Source organism: Zalophus californianus, chromosome 1, assembly GCF_009762305.2.
Source record: "Zalophus californianus isolate mZalCal1 chromosome 1, mZalCal1.pri.v2, whole genome shotgun sequence".
Lineage (NCBI taxonomy): Eukaryota > Metazoa > Chordata > Mammalia > Carnivora > Otariidae > Zalophus > Zalophus californianus.
Genome location: NC_045595.1, coordinates 43,171,306 through 43,187,885, shown reverse-complemented (window position 1 = coordinate 43,187,885; position 16,580 = coordinate 43,171,306). Strand labels below are relative to the sequence as shown.

Below are 16,580 nucleotides of genomic sequence, written 5' to 3'. Positions count from 1 at the left end.
ATGTGAGATTCTTGAGAACCAGGCTCAATAATTTTCAGTTATTTATTATGTAAGAGTATTTTTTCAATTACAGGAATCCATATTTCCTGATGCCAAATATGATAGAATCAGCTATAAATATTCTTTTCAGATGTTATCTTTCATTGGTCTTTTTAAGTAAGTTGTCTAATTCTCAAAGTATTTTGCTGACATTTTATTTTTTTTATAAACTTTAATTTCGGAGAAAGCTTGAAAATGGTGAAAGTTCATCATATCTTAAAAGGCTGTGACAGAAAGTCCCCATTTGTCACTTTCTTAAGCGTGATTTAATCAGTCAGTAATTATTTATTGGACAAACACTATGGAACCAATACTGTATAAAAATAAAATATGGTCTCTTAAATACCTGAAAAATGAATAACCGGAGAATTTAATTTAAAGATCTACCAAATTTCATATATAGAAAGAAACTTAAAGAGATTTAGTAACCAGCATTATTTGGATTGCTCAGTATATTTGAGAAAGGGACAGGCGGGGCTAGGTAGGGAGAGATAAGTAGGGGGTTACAGGATCAGATTCACAGAAATCCCTGAAATGTGGAGGTGCAAGGAACCAGAGAAAAGGGAACACACCCTACCACCCTGCCCTCATGGCGGGGTGGGGAGGGGAGAAAGGGCTTTTTTTATGACAGTGACCTGTGACCAACAAAGAAAAAATAGGCCCTGAAAAGAAGTAAGCCATTAAAGATGCTATCACTAGTCCTGCTTACACAAAGGTGCTGTCAGTAAAGAAATTAAAAAGATTTAAGTTCCCTGGTTAGCTTTCAATATAAGACCAACCCTAAAAGCCCTCAGTGGCAACCCTGTTGGGACCCCCCCCTCAACACACACACTCCTGAGAGATTTTATTATTTTTTTTATGTATCCTTGCTTAATAAAACTCTCTCGCTTTACTCACGCTTCTTTGTGAGACTCATTCTTCGACTACTTGAGACAAGAACCAAGCTCTTCCCCTTCATATTTACTTAATAACAAAATGGAAACTATTAAAAATGTTTTTGATGTTTTAGAACATAAATTACTTTTTCTAAATGTGATGACCACTTTGGGAAGAGGCGGTATTTAGAGGTAAACCCTCAAATTTGATAGGGTCAAGTCTCTTACTATTCAAAATATGTTTTATAGAAAAGAAGAATCATCATTACCTGGAGGCATGATAGAAATGGAGAAACCAAGCCTCACCTCACACCTACAGAACCCCAATTTAACCATGTCCCCAGGTAATTCATTTGCACATTGTTTAAAAACAGTAGATCTAGTCTATCCATCCCTTTGTTACTTGGGTACTAGTATTTACAGGCATAAAAATGAAGTCTGAATATAGCCAACAGGCAAAGAGATGTGTGGATATTCTATGCAAAAATGCAAATATTTGGCCTGCTTAAAAGCATTCCAAACCTGTTGGCTAATAAACACTTATCTGAGTAAAACAAAGTGCCTCCACTTCCAGGGCAGGTTTCGCTCAATTCTAATGATCCACTATGAACAACGGCCTTTAATTAGTCTTATTTTGGAAACCTGCGGTGCAGGTTTTTTCATTTACAAGAACTGCTGATTAATTAAGCAAGAAGACACTCCAGGCAATATATTTCTGGATGCAGGATGAGATGGAGTGAAGGATATGTTGCAGATTTAGTGACTTGTTCACCATCTTATACAAGTACACATAATGCTGCCCAAATGGGACCTCATTATGCTCAAACTACAGGAAATATCAGCACATTTAGGGGAGAATTTCAGTCCCAATCATTTTCAGAGTATTAGGCATGTTTGTTTAAAATTCCAATCAGAAAGTTCCACTTTTGCCCAGCATTTGAAATCTATTTGGTAATTTACCTTAGAGCAATGTTTGAATAACAAAAAGGTTTAAAAAAAATTAAACAACCAGAAACAAAACAAAACAAAACAAAAAACCTTACTTTCCAAGGGCAAAGCATTCCAGTTTTACAGATGAATCCTTTGCAGCTTGTATAGTTTCAGGAAAACGCACTTCAATCTTTGGTTCATATTCCCCCATCACACCTGTTAAATATCAAAAAAGCTAGCAGCATTTCTGGAGAATAGAAGTTTTCTGTGAAGTAAATGCTTCATTAACCAAAATCCGATTAATTTGTCCTTCAATTAAAAACATTTTCATATACTTTAAAGAGTGATAGAGGGTAAAGAAACTACATGATGTACTTAAGGAATTAGTTCATTCCCTTCTTGCTTAAAAAGAAATATCTAAGATATATCGAAGTATCGGAATAGAGGCATCCCAAATTTCCCTATATTCCATGTTAGAATCTTACAAAGACTTTGTCTTCCAATTAAGAAACGAATGCACCTCAATTCTAAAATGTTTCTGAATTAGCAAGAACGTTTCTTCTCTAGAGATATCCAGATCTATCACCCCTTCACGGAACTCTTGGGGCCAGATCTGTTCAGGAATAAGGAAATTTTCAGTTAACACTGTAGGAGTTCTCTTTATACAAAATAACAGTATTTCTGAAACAAAACCTATAAAGTAATAAAAATAATTGAGATAAAGACATAAATATGCTCATGTCAGTTCACTAAGGATTTACTGTTAAGTGAGTTTGCTGTTCACTTATAAAAAAATTTTTGTTTTTATAGTTTTAAATTTTTCAATAAGGAATTGTGGATATGGGCTAAGATTAGGATAGGACAGTAGCGTAATGTATGTAAGTATGCTATCTACCAGAGGTGTAACAGAAATATATTTCTAGTCTATCCTCATTAACTTAATTAATTTAATCAGTGGCCAATCAAGATTCCTCAAAAATTTTGATTTTCTTTTTAACTTATGTACCAAATACCAGAGTAATATGTTCCAAAGGTAAATGATTTATTGGTGGCCAGTACAACTGCACAGAAGCTGAAATGTACAAAATATATATCAAATAAAAAGACTTGATTTTTAAGACCTTGATCATTCCAAACATTCAAAGAAGCTATGGTTGAGGTGGTAGAGAGTACTAGTTCAGCAAACTAAATTTGTTAAATTTTCTATGTTCTATTTTCTTGACATCTGATTTTTCTTGAGTGACTACTTTTAGAACAGGTTTGATATTTCTTATATTAATACTATTAACATTAATATAGTATAATTCTTCTGATCTGTTTTTACCACATATGCACTGAAGGGAACAGAGGGGATAAAAGAATGAACGAATTAAGGAGGGGAGAAGAAAGAACTAAAAGTAGACCAGAAAAAGGAAAAGTATGGTAGAATTTCTATGCATATTATTAGCTTATGAGCTCTTTCTATCATGAACAGTGTACTCACTGAAGGGGAGAAATTGGACTTATGAATAAATCTAGTGGTTGCTGAATTCTGAATTAAGTCTATGCAAATACATTTGGGTGGTTAGTGATTATAAAAGCTCTGTCATAAGAACTCCCAGTATGGAGCTAGTTCCATAATTCTGTTAGCCATCATTAGCAATATTTTCTTGCTCTTAAACCCCTCAGAGAGGAGAAAAACTCTGTGAGGTACTATATTTCAAGTCCAGATCTGATCATAAAATGCATCAACAGGTTTTCTATCTTTACATTTACCACTGTGAATATTTAATTAAAGAATCTAGTAGAGGATTATTCTACTTCGATGACTTCCCTAGGTTTTCTAGTTCTCTAGATCTCGTGCCAGCTATGTCCTGACTAAGCTACAAAACTCATCAGAGACCAATTTGAATTATATTCCTCGGAGGAATATAATTAGTATGAATCTTGTGTTTTATTCCTCTTTGGAATGCTTATAATTAATGTTTGCTTGCTTTGCTTTCCTTGGATGTGAATTTTTTTCCCATTTTGCCAGCCAGGTAAATAAAGGGTGAACAAAAAAGACAAATATGGAAAAGAAAGAGGCATTAAAGAGAAGCTGCATCATATACTCACTGAAAACAATATTATTCACTTAATAAGTTTGGCAGCACCCACACGTGCACACACACACGCCTACTCCCCCAAACTTTTTTTATATAACATGTTCCTTAAGTAACGAAAGGATCTGTTCCAATGCCAGTGAAGAAATGGCACGATATACCCAGAATCATATAAACTGTACCATGTGAGTGAGTTATGGAATTTTCTATTTTATTTTTTATACTATCTGATTTTCATAATATTTGTAAATTGAACCTCAACTCATTGATGATGTGGCTCCTCTGAACCAGAGGGAGGCTGAAAGCTCAACAGATGTCCCCAGGCTTCAAAAGCAATGGACAAAGTATAATTCCCAAGATAGCTCATCATCTTACCATCAGTGCGCTGCACTAATGGAGTAGGTGGTCCTTGAACACTTCTCTGGGCTTCCTTATTTGTTATGAAGCAAGTGTAGTTGCCCACATCTGATGGTTCCACTTTGGCAATGTACAAGTTTCCTGTCTCTTGGGATACAAACCGCCTGTTGTCCTCTTGAACATATAAGGGGTTATCATTGAAGGTCCATGCATAAGATAAATCTAGAAAACAAAAAAATAAGCATTATCCTTACTGTATTCATTCTTATCTGAAAGTTTTGTGCCCTCTTCTCCATAATTAGAATAAAATTGTGCCTCTGTTTGTCCCGTTGATGCCTGCTGTCCTGGTATAATTGTAATATTCCCTTATATTCATATATATTCGAATTTGGATGATATATTATATAGTCATCCTGCCCATCATTGGCTTTGTGCATTTAGGGATGCAATGATGGCATGCCAAGAGAATAAGTGGATGACTGTATTAAGAACAGCTATAACATATATAAAATATTATGGGCTTAAAATGCACACTGAATTTCTCCAATAATGCTCACATTAAAACACTGTCTCTCCATATGTAGTCCAAAGCATGCCTGCACTAAACTGTTTTATGTCTGATTCTTTTAACATTTATTTTTTTAATGTTCACCTATGTTGTGTGACTATCAGTACTTCTTTTTTTTAAAGATTTTATTTATTTATTTGGGGGGGGGAGCATGAGCAGTGGGGAGGGGTAGAGGGAGAAGCAGGCTCCCCACGAGCAAGGAGCCCAATGTGGGGCTCAATTCCAGGACCCTGGGATCATGACCTGAGCCGAAGGCAGATGCTTAACCAACTGAGCCACCCAGCTGCCCCAACTATCAGTACTTCTTTGCTTTCTATTGCTGAGTAATATTGCATTTTATAAATATACCCCAATTTGTTCAGCCACTTTCTTGTTGATGAGCATTTTGATGGTTTCCAGGTTGGGACCATTATGTATTAGGCTGAAATGACTGTCTGTCAACATTTTCATTTCTCTGGAATAAGGCCCTAGGAGTGAGAAATAAGGTAGACAGATGTATGTTTAACTTTATAAGAAACTACAAAAAATTTTTCAAAGTTGTTGTACCAGTTGACCTCTCCGCTAGAAATATATGAGTTATAGTTGGTCCATATCTTTGCACAAATAACACATCAATTTTAAAAAATTTTAGCCAGAAATCTTTGAACAAAGAAAAATATTCTTGTGGATTAAGGTTTTTAAGTGTGGTACTATCTGAAGACTAAGAAACTGTATGTATCATGGAAACTAGGTAGAACTGAACTTACATCTAGGGAAATAGAAGAATATAACTGGTTCTAATGGGACACAAAATAAGTGAAATGCACAGGTGCTGGGGGTGAAGAAGGGAAATACACAGTTTGAAAACATCTTCAACTGCGGATGAACTTAGAAACCACAGCTCATAGAACAAGAGTTGAAGCAACTAGGGGCCTCTTGTTCAGGCAGAGGCTGCGGGTCATATTTGTCATCTGCACTTATATTAAAAACGGGTGCAGAAGCAAGATATGGTAGAGCCAAAGATGATTAATTATTTCTGATATGTTCTAGCAATCTACCCCAGGCAGAAGCAGACTATCTGAAGCATTTTTCACTAACTTTACAGAATTTAAATTCTCTAAGATGAGGAGGCAATACAGATCAATAGCTAGTCTGACCTTAAATTTGATCTATATAGAAAAACTTATGAGGAAGTGGGAGTGTGGGAATGTTGCCATCTTTATTATCTCTTTCACCAAGGAAAAAAAATAAAGTACTAACAGTACCTTTTGGGAACAGATTTTAGAAAGCACAAAAGGAAGGAAGGAAGGAGGGAGGGAGGGAAGGAAGGAAGGAAGGAAGGGTGGAAGGGAGGGAGGGAGGGGAAGAGTGATTATACAACCAACCATTAATAGTGGGGAGGAGCTAAAGTATTGCATTCTAACAACTCATGTTATTTTAGTAAAAATGAATTCATCTATACTGACAGAACTCTGATATAATGCTCAGGAAAGAAGAAAACATGAGAAGATGATATGTCAGAGAACAATCATCAAAAATGCCACTTATGTGTAGAATGTGAAAATGTACAAAGTGGCATTAAATCTATAAAACTAGTGTTCAGGTAGAAAAAAAATCCCAGATGTATGGTTATGTGAAAAGCATGTTGTAAATCAAGACATTTAACACTGTGTATATGTGTGCGTATGTATGTGTGTGTGTGTGCATCTGTGTTTCTTTATGCAAATTATTTAATTTAGCAACCTAGGAATGTATATAGAGGTTTTCTTAGGGTGAGCGGAAGAAATACAAAAGACTTTTACTCTCTACATAAAGTGTTTCTGTCATATTATAATTTTTAATTACTATGCAATATTTGTGTAAATGGGAAAAAAAACAGGATGAAATAGTGTGAGGAAAACTAAACACTAGAAAGAATTACAACTTGTAAAACAATACGATGAATAAGAGTTTTCATTCTTACTCTGAACTGTTCAGACTTGAGTATTATGTTTTATTTATTAGAATCGCTAAGTAAGCTTGTTAAAATACAGACAGCTAATCCTATTCCTAACAATTTGGTTTCCTTGTATCTGAGTGAAGTATCACGGAATCTGTATTTTCAACACCCTATGAACGGCTCATGTGGTTGAACTGGAATATTATGTTCAGAGCACCCCTTACTGAAAGGGGAATTAAAATTCTCAAGTATATCAAGAGACAGATAACAAACATAGCAAAGGGCAGAAGTTAAATTACAAAAAAAAAATAAGAAGAACTTAAATTTTTACCCTGGGGGCAGGGTGGGGAAGAATAATTGAGCAGTCTTCATAGATTGGAATTGCTGTCCTGTGCATAAAGGGTTAAATAAAGCCCTTTCTGTTGATGCCCAGGAGGCAAACATAGGACTTTAGCTCTTGGGGGTTACACAAGGCCCTTAATATAATGAGGACCAATCTAAACTTCAGAGCTATAACAGCAAGTGATTTGTGAGGTAATGAGCTCTCCATCATTAGAGATGGCCAAACAGAGAATGGATAAACTATGTTTGAAACGTTGCAAAAGTATTTATTTTTTCAATGAATGGGAAGTTAAACCTATGTTTCTATGGACTGTCTACTCTACCCTCAACATTCCTTTGGTCTCCTTGACAGTCTAATGCTTTTAGATCAAGTATGCATAAATGCAACTCACTTTTTATTTTTGAAAATATGCTTTGACATTCTCATCCTGTTCCAGGGTATTGAAACTTCATTGCTTTTGCAAGTCCCTGCTGGAGTCTTTTATCATTTCATGTGGTCTCTTGCTTCTAAGTTTCTTTACTGATGTCCTTTGCTGCCTCACTTCTAAGCCTGTTACTCTGTCTCCACCAAAGAGTTGCTCAAAGGGTTTTTGTTTGAAAGTGAGAGGTATCTAGATAGTAAATTTTTCTTCAACATAAAGAGGAAGAAAAAATGTAGTTCAGATTCCCTTGTTGTCAGTGCCTCCTCATCGTTTGAACCTTTTTTGAAATAAAGACAATCTTGAGCAAATTCCCAAGGCCATGTCTCAGTTTAGGGATCTTTATTCAGTGCTGATTTAGGGAGCGGAATAAGCTCTAACTCTCTGAAATCCAAGGTTAACCCTTCTCACTTAACAGAAATTATAGGTTGTCACTAATGCCCAAGAAATCTTTGAATTCTTTACCCTATAATCTTGAGACCTGAGACTGCAATTCCCATTTCTGCCTTGGTGAATTCATTTTTACCTTAGTTGCTAAAACTTTCTCTGATCTATTCCTTCTTTAATAGTGGAACATTTAGAAGCTGCCAGAAGAAAATGGTCCAGAAATAAGGAAGATTACATAAAGAATAATAAAAAAAAAATGAGTACTTTTATTTCATACCTGTTTCATCATCCCCAAATTTTGTTTTGTGAAGCTAATTGGCTGTTGATTTAACATGCCCATTAAACATGAGAAGCTACTAGAGCTAGGAATATAAAAGTAATTTTCCAAAATCACATAGTTTGTGTGGTGGAGGAGGAGGACTTGAACCTAGATCCTTCAGATGCCAATCCTTTGCTCTTTCCCTAATACCACCTTTCTTCTTTTCTATGTATCTACAACTGATCCTCTTCTTGTCATGTCATTATGTCAATATGATCCCTTTGGAGCATTCTTCCTTACTCTCAGACTTCCTTCCAAACATGCAAACTCTGCATATCAAAGCCTACTCAGAACCAGGACAAAAGTTCCTCACCACCCATCCCCTCCCCCCATCAGCACTGTCTGTCCTGTGCTCAATTTCCTCAGAATCCTACAGAATAAAAAGTCAATCTGTCATTTCAATTACTTCAACATGTTTATAGCCACTGTTAGCAGGGAACAGAAATGCATTTGCTAAACCATTAAGAAATAATTCTTTTCTCCAAAATGGCCTCACTAGAGGAGTGATTTTGGAAACTTCAGTGTGCATAACAATCACTTGGAGGACTTGGTAAAACACAAACTGCTGGGTTCTACCCTCCCAGTTTCTCTTTCAGTAGGTCTAGGGAGGAGCCAGAGAATTTACATCACTAACAAATTCTCTGGAACTGCTGAGACTGATGGGTCCCAGAACACTACTTTGAAAATCACTGATATATTGGTAATTCTCAATCTCCCCTGTATAATCATACCAGCAAGGGAAATGGCTCAGAGTTTGATAAAATGGTGGCCATCTTGTATATTTCCCTTTGGGTGGTATGTGGGAGCCTAGAGAAAAGGATGTTCCTCAGTTTATAGATGCATGGCATGTCTGGGATGGAAGGGACCTAAAGATCTTCCAGCCCAATCTTCTCATTTTATAGGTGAGTAAGCAGAGGGGAAGATGGCAGCAGCTGTGTGACTAGAATCAAGGTACCCCTTTGCGCTCCTCTCTGCATTGGTGAAGATGCTAACCTGCAAGCCCTTCCTGTCACTGTATTTTTCATCCTTCCCTTCTCCCTTCTCCCCATGGGCTCCCTATTCCCATTCATCCAAATAGGCTGTAGTGGGGGCTTTTATCTATTTTGTTCCATCATCAGCCACTGTCATGCTTAATTTGTGTATTTTTAATGGGGAAAGAAAAAAAACCTACCTTACAAATTGGAAGTTTAAAATTCTTCCCATTTGGCTTTTCTTAATTAAATGTATAATTCATGAGCCACTTAAGTTGAAATCACTGGATTTTTTAAAATATTTTCTCCACCATCTATGACATTTATCTGTTATTAATGATTGTGATGCATTTTCCCTATGATGATTCAGCAGTAACATCAGAACTGAATGATAATTGGTCCTTCCTGAAGCATTGCCTGTAGTTTCACATTGACACCATCCTCTGCGATTTTAATATTATTAGAAATGGCAGATCTGCAGTAAGCAACTGAAGACTCTATCTGCTGCTCTCTCAAGCATAGAACAAATCCTATTTTCCCCAGAGCATGATTATGTTTTGACATCTTTTACAGCCCTATATCTTGCACTGTAATATTTAAAGTACAAACACAAGAGATATATGCAATCGTACCCATTATATGGGATGTAATTTTTATTAGAGGGGAAGTATCCCATGTGAGAGACCAATAGTGATAAACACTGACATTGAGAACTTCTATTGGCTCTGTAAAACAGACTTCAAAATTGTTAGCATGTTTCTAGAAGTAGAAAATAAATGAGAAGAATAAAGAATTCAAAACATAGTGCTCAGATTTAGTGGATAAATCTCCCCTTTGGAATATTCTGGAATGAGTGTACTTTACTGCAAACTTTGTGCAGAGCTCTAGGGTTAAATGCGACTGCCTGTTGGGTGGTAAATCATGGTTATGCTAGCTCAGTGGCAAAGACCTAATCCAAGAAAAATAATTCCTTTTCTGGGTTGAAGTCATTGATATTGGTATTGAGCAAGTTTATGATGTAACCCAGAACACTGCCCTGACACCTTTACAACCACTCCGATTTGAGTTCCCATTTGGTCCACAATTACTGCTTAACCACCTAGATTTTATTAGATTCCTTTTGATTTACACCTCTCCTGTTCAGAATCATGGAGATAGCTGCTTTTGTGGTCTACAAACAACCACTAAGTAAAGGCCCTCTGAGTTCGTGTTATTGCTGACTTCCAAAGAAGTTGAGGGCTGGCACGTCCTATCTGGAAAAGGAATGAAAACACAGCCAGCTTCTGAATGAATTTCTGAGAAACCTCCAATTTTAAGGAAGACTGGGTAAGTCATGGGAGGCAAATACAGAAGGACTAGACTTCCCTTTTTCTTTTCAATTCCCATTATCTATGGGTGAACTAAATACAGAGAATGTAAGAGATGGGTCATTCCAATGGTTCCCAACCAAGGGTGATTTTGCCTGAGGGGATATTTGGCAATGTCTGGAGTTTTTTTTCCTTCTCGCTATTGGGAGAGGAGGTGCTATTGCATTAAATGGGCACAGGCCAGTGATGTTGCTAAACATCTTCACAATGCACAGGACAAACTCCATAACAAAGAACTATCTCACCCTAAATTCTCAATAGTGCAAATGTTGAGAAACCCTGGGCTATACAAATGGAAACAGACTATAACATGAGAGTTCTGTTTGATGTGCTGGAAAGCAAGGGAAAACATTCTACTGGGAATGAATAAGATTCTGAAAGTAGACAGAGGAATTGGGGAGCACAGGACCTAGAAAACGAATGCTGGGACTCTGGTTAGCTACATGATCTTTCTGGCTCTAACACAGTCCACTAATATTAGGCAAATCAATTTACCTCTCTAGGATTTACCTCTCTACATATTCTCCAATACAGATACCCTTGCTATTTCCATTTATACTTCATTTAACAAATATTTTATGTTGTGGGCCAGATTATGCCAGACCAGAATGGGCAACAGAATGAATGCAGTAGGATTTAAACTCAAGATACGTCTTCTTGGTCAAGTTAACACTCACTTCTTTAACACAATTACTCAATTTATAGAATGGAGAAATTTTCTTTGAAAGTGTTACATGAGTTGAGGCACACAAAATGCTGAGCTGTGTGTCCAGGATATAGGAGGCATTTGTTATCTTATCCAATCATGTGGTGTTAAGAGAGAGAGAGAGAGAGAGAGAGAGAGAGAGAAACAGTCTCCAAATGGAGTCACTTGTGCTAAGTCCCACGTCAGCCAACCGAAACTTAATACCTAATCTAATTCTACTTTCAGCCTCTCCCAGAAACATGACCCTTCGTAACCCTTAACTAGTCAATCTGGAATTACCTGGTCAGCACTAGTGAGGTAACCCACCTGACAGACCCTACCTATCCTCCAGAGGAAGGTGACCTTGACTGAAACAATCTACTCTTTGATGGAACAACTTCCTTGTCCTGCTTCTTTCTGCCTATAAAAGTCTTTCATTCTGTATAGCTCTTCAGGGTTCCTTTCTATTTTTTTTTAAAGATTTTATTTATTTGTTTGTCGGAGAGAGAGAGCACGCACAAGCAGGGGCAGTAGCAAGCAGAGGGAGAAGCAGTCTCCTCGCTGAGCAAGGAGCTGACACAGGGCTTGATCCCAGGACCCCAGGATCATGACCTGAGCTGAAGGCAGATGCTTAACTGACTGAGCCACCCAGGTATCCCATGGGTTCCTTTCAATTTGTAAGATGATATGCTGCCCAATTCATAAATCATCGAATAAAGCTAATTAGATCTTTAAATTTACTGTTAAATTTTGTTTTTTTAACAATATTAACTACCAAATTTAGTTCTCCAAACCAGAACTTTCCCCCTAGATATGTAAATCAATCTGCCTAGTCAAAATTTTCATTGTTCTATCTAACAGACATCTGAACATTAAAATGTCCCAAAACAAATTCCTGATTTCCCCCATTCCAAAACCTGCTCTCCTTTTATTGGTATCATCCCAATAAATGGCACTCCATTCTTGTAATTGCTCAGCCTAAAAACCACTTCTCTATTTCTCTTTACAATCTACATCCAATCTTTCAGGAAATTATTTCAGCTCTTCCATCTAAATATATACATGTTTACCTGTCTGCTGCTATCATCCTGCTTCAGGCCACCATTACTTCTCACCTGAGTCATTGTAATCACCTTTAACTCCTTATATTATTGCCCCTTTATGGTCTATTCCTTGGAATAAACTTTTTAAACTGGAAATCAGAGAAGGCATGTCAGTCTTTTGCTCAATACCACATAATGCACTCTAATCTAACTCACAGTAAAATTCAAAGGTTCTATAGTATATTTAAGATAGTGTTTACAATCTCATCTATGCTCCTGTTTGCTCACTTTTCTTTATCCATACTGCTTTCATTTCTATTCTTCCAATATGCCAGACACAGCTCTACTGCAAGTCCTTTGCACATATTGTTCCCTCTGTCCAAACTTCCTTTTCTCAATGTCTCACTCTCTCATTCCTTTAGTTCTCCTCTCAAATGCCAACAAAGCCTTCTTTGTCCTCCAAATATACAACAGCAACACCCACCACTCCCTACCCCATTTAGTTTTCTCCCTAGCTTTTATTACCATCTGTCACATTTTTATATTTGTTTATTATAAGATTCATGAAGATAAAGACTTTGTCACATTGCTCTCCACTAAATCCCTAAAATTCACTAAAATGAGTGGCACTTAGTATGTACACAATAAATATTTGTTGAGTAAATATATAGTACAAGTTCAATAATGATGGCTGTTACTATTATACCAACAGGCAACTGTTCTGTGTATCTGCCTTTTACATATTCAAGCAACCCCAAAGTAATACTGTCACAGCTGATTTGACCTACTCACTAAGAAAACACCACTGTCAAAAAAAAAAAAAAAGACAAAAAACCAGAAACAGAAAAACAGAAAAACAAAAACAAAAAGAAAACACCACTGTCATTTACTCCAGAAACAGAAGGAAAAAAAAAAAACTAACTAATTGGGAAGAAGGGCATATGAAAATTTAGCACTTTTTCCTCAATGTAATTTTCCTCTTTATTCTATAACACAATTTTGAGTTTTTGCTGGAATGATTTTCCAATTATCTTGAATTGTCAACATTTTTATTGACGGAAATACAAATGCTAGACTCAAACAAAGTGCTATCTTCCTACCACAGACATAGATACTCCAAACTACTGGCATAAATTCAATTGTTCTACCAACCTAAAAGTTATATCTTTGAAGACGATGGAATATTTCCTCTAAAACAAATTTTAAACCTCTGATTTTTATGAGCCCAGGATTGAGAGTTTTATATCAAGACAATAAAGGGAAAGAATCTGCTTTACTTTAGATATGGTGAAACTATTATTTCACAGTGAAGGTGATCTTAATTATTTTAGACAACATGTATCATTTCTTCACTCTGTCATTCTTAAAGAAAATCTCATGTGAAGCTCAGCTAACTCACTGCACCCATGAAGATCTACTGACAGCTTATTTTCATATCCAGCCTACAGCTTTGGCTTCAAGGGTTTCATGTCCATTAGAAAAATTTAGAGTCTGAAATTTTGCTTTAGTGCTGTTGTAAATGACTTATGCAGAATCTCTGTTACAAGTGACTGACGCTCTCACCCAAAGCTCATCCTGGAGGTGAGTGAAAAGCCATGGTAGTAAGACCTCTAGGCATGGCAGTTCAAAGTCCACCTCTAGACTCAGTGACCCTCTCCCAAATGAATAAGTAAAATAAATAGCGTATTGCCCTTCTGTCACGTAAACCTGGATGTAGAGAAGAGACCTTAGAATCCTCCAGAGACCTAGCGGAGGAAAGGAAAAGTCTTTATTTAACTGACTACCAAATTTTACCTTTGCCAAGCACCAAGAGGCTAACTAGGAGACTTGTATTTTTCTGACATGGGCATCCAAATTAAGGATAATAACTATAATAGACAACAGAAGGGATTTTTAGAGATTGTGTGGAGATGAGGGAAGTCATAGACTACCATTAAGAGCGTTTAGGAGAAAGGAAAGTGACGTCTAATAGGGAAAATGGGGTTTCAATCAGATGTGCATTGTAGGACTGTGTTCTTCAGACAAAACTTTCAGTAAAACTTACATTTCTCTGTAATATTTTAGAATCGTATTTTTTAGGAAGATGGAAACGAGGGCCAAATCTGGCTCTACTGGCATAGAGTCAATCCATTCATGGAGTTTATCTCTAGTTAAGAAATAGGATTAAGGAAGCGAATATACTTCTTTCCTCAGAGTATAGGGAATAGTTCCTGTTTTGTGTCCAAATATCACATTTCTAAGAGATAAAGCAGAATGTGCCAGTTTTGTGTTCTGGCATTATTGCCTAGGTTTCTTTTCTTTTTCACTATGGATACTTTCCTCTAGAATAAGCTATATCTGTAAATCCTCTCTTTCTAGAAGATTAGCACATTCGTGGTTACGTTAAAAATTGGGTACGAAACATCCATGAAAAAGCCTATTCTGAGTCAGGTCTCCTTTGGTCTATTCAGAAAAAAAAAAAAAAAAGGACATCCATATAACAGCATCTGTTCAGTTCGGCTTGTGTTGATTACTCCATTTCACTGACTTGTCACTAATCATTTATATGGGAAATCCATCTACACACTTGTTTTCTTTTGTTTTGTTCCTAGAGCTATTGTTTTTTTCCTGGGTAAATTTATAGGATTCAGCCTAGTTGATAATTTTTCTTACTCTCCCATAGTTCTTGTTTTTTGGTTTTTGTTTTGTAAAACACACTAAAATGTATTTGACAGGCAGGCCTGCCTGGTTAAGAAATGTTTTCCAATTTTTTGTTATGATACTAGAGAGAAAATTGAAAGAACTCAGAATGTTCTGATAATATCAAGTTTAATATAATTTCTCCCTTGTCCTGACCAGAGAGATTTGAACTACCTGAAGGAACTGATGTGAGGGATATTCTTTGCTGCTGGCTCTGAAGATGGAGGAAGACATATGGCAAGAAATGTGGGCATCCACTAGACAATGACAGTGGCCCTTGACATCTGGCCAGCAAGGAATTGGGAACCTTAATCCTACAATAGCAAGGAACCGAACTTAGCCAACAACTTGAGTAAGCTTGGAAGTGGATTCTTCCTCAGACTTTCCAAAAGAGAATGCCATCTGGTCATGACTTTGATTTTATCCTTTTAAGAGTCTGAGTAGAGAGACCAGGCACAATCATCCTTTGGCTTCTGATGTACAGAACTGTGTCCTAATAAATGGGTGTTGCTTGCAGCTACTAAGTTTTAGATAGATTGTTACATACTAAAGAAAAAAAATATATATAGATACACACATATATATACATACACATACATATACATATATACATATATGTGTATATATATATCCTAAACCAAGGAAAAAATTTCAAAGACAAAAATGTCTATGTGTAAAGTTGGCTCACTTTAAACCCGCTGTCCACTAATCCAATTTGAAGGTTATCCAACCAGTATGTTTCTCTACATTCTTGAAGTCTTTCTTGGCACAATTCACCATAGGAAGGTGAGAAAGGAAAAGGAATAATAAGGATTTGTTTTAATGAGCCAGTTAAAGACACTCTAAGAACTCTTAGCAAACCCAGGTGTAAGAGTGTTGAAACTATCTGAGGTTTAACCATTAACTACAGAGCTTTCTAGCCAAAGGCATTTTTTATGAAGTCAGAAATTCCTGCATTGGAATCTTGCCTTCATTTACTAATTGAAAACTGATTTACTTAGTTTATTTGAGTCTTGGTTTCCTCATTTTAAAATTATTCTTCTTAATTATTGGAATACTGGGAATGAGAAAATAAATGGAAAGCCCTTATAGGGCTTGCTCATGGTAACAATTCAATAACTGGTAGACATTGCTATTATTATTAGTACTTTCTCCTTCTAATTAATTAATGACTATTTGTATAATAGGATCAAAGGGTATCTGTCAACATTCCCCTCAGTTTTGATCTGGGAGAACTATAAGGAACAGAAGAACAATATTCAAGTATTTCTGCCCTTGTGGAGATGAGGAAGCCCATGGCATACCCTAGAGCTCCGGGGATGAAAATTCCTATAATACCTGGATGAAGTCAATATTGACTAATACCCTTGGAATCCTGCTAAAACATTACATATGATATAATCAAATTTGGTATTAGACAAGTTTGTCATGACTTGCATACAATAGGCATTAGTTATTCAGTTAAAAAGATCTTCACTGAAGGCAGTGTTCCTCTATCTGTGGCTTAATTTCATGGCATTAAGCAGAGAGACACTGTTACAAGGGTTACATGCTTTAAATAATCAACATATACTTTAACAGTGGTAGGTAACAAGGGAAA

The 16,580-nt window shown here is 36.4% G+C and overlaps 1 protein-coding gene across 1 annotated transcript in view; it reads right to left on the bottom strand.

The window, feature by feature from the left end:
* The window catches only part of CNTN6 (contactin 6), a 273,814-nt gene that overhangs the window by 89,857 nt on the left and 167,377 nt on the right, over window positions 1-16,580 (bottom strand). The window contains 2 exon segments of the mRNA XM_027587787.1: window positions 1,958-2,060; window positions 4,301-4,504. Of these exon segments, the coding sequence (XP_027443588.1) occupies window positions 1,958-2,060; window positions 4,301-4,504 (307 nt within the window).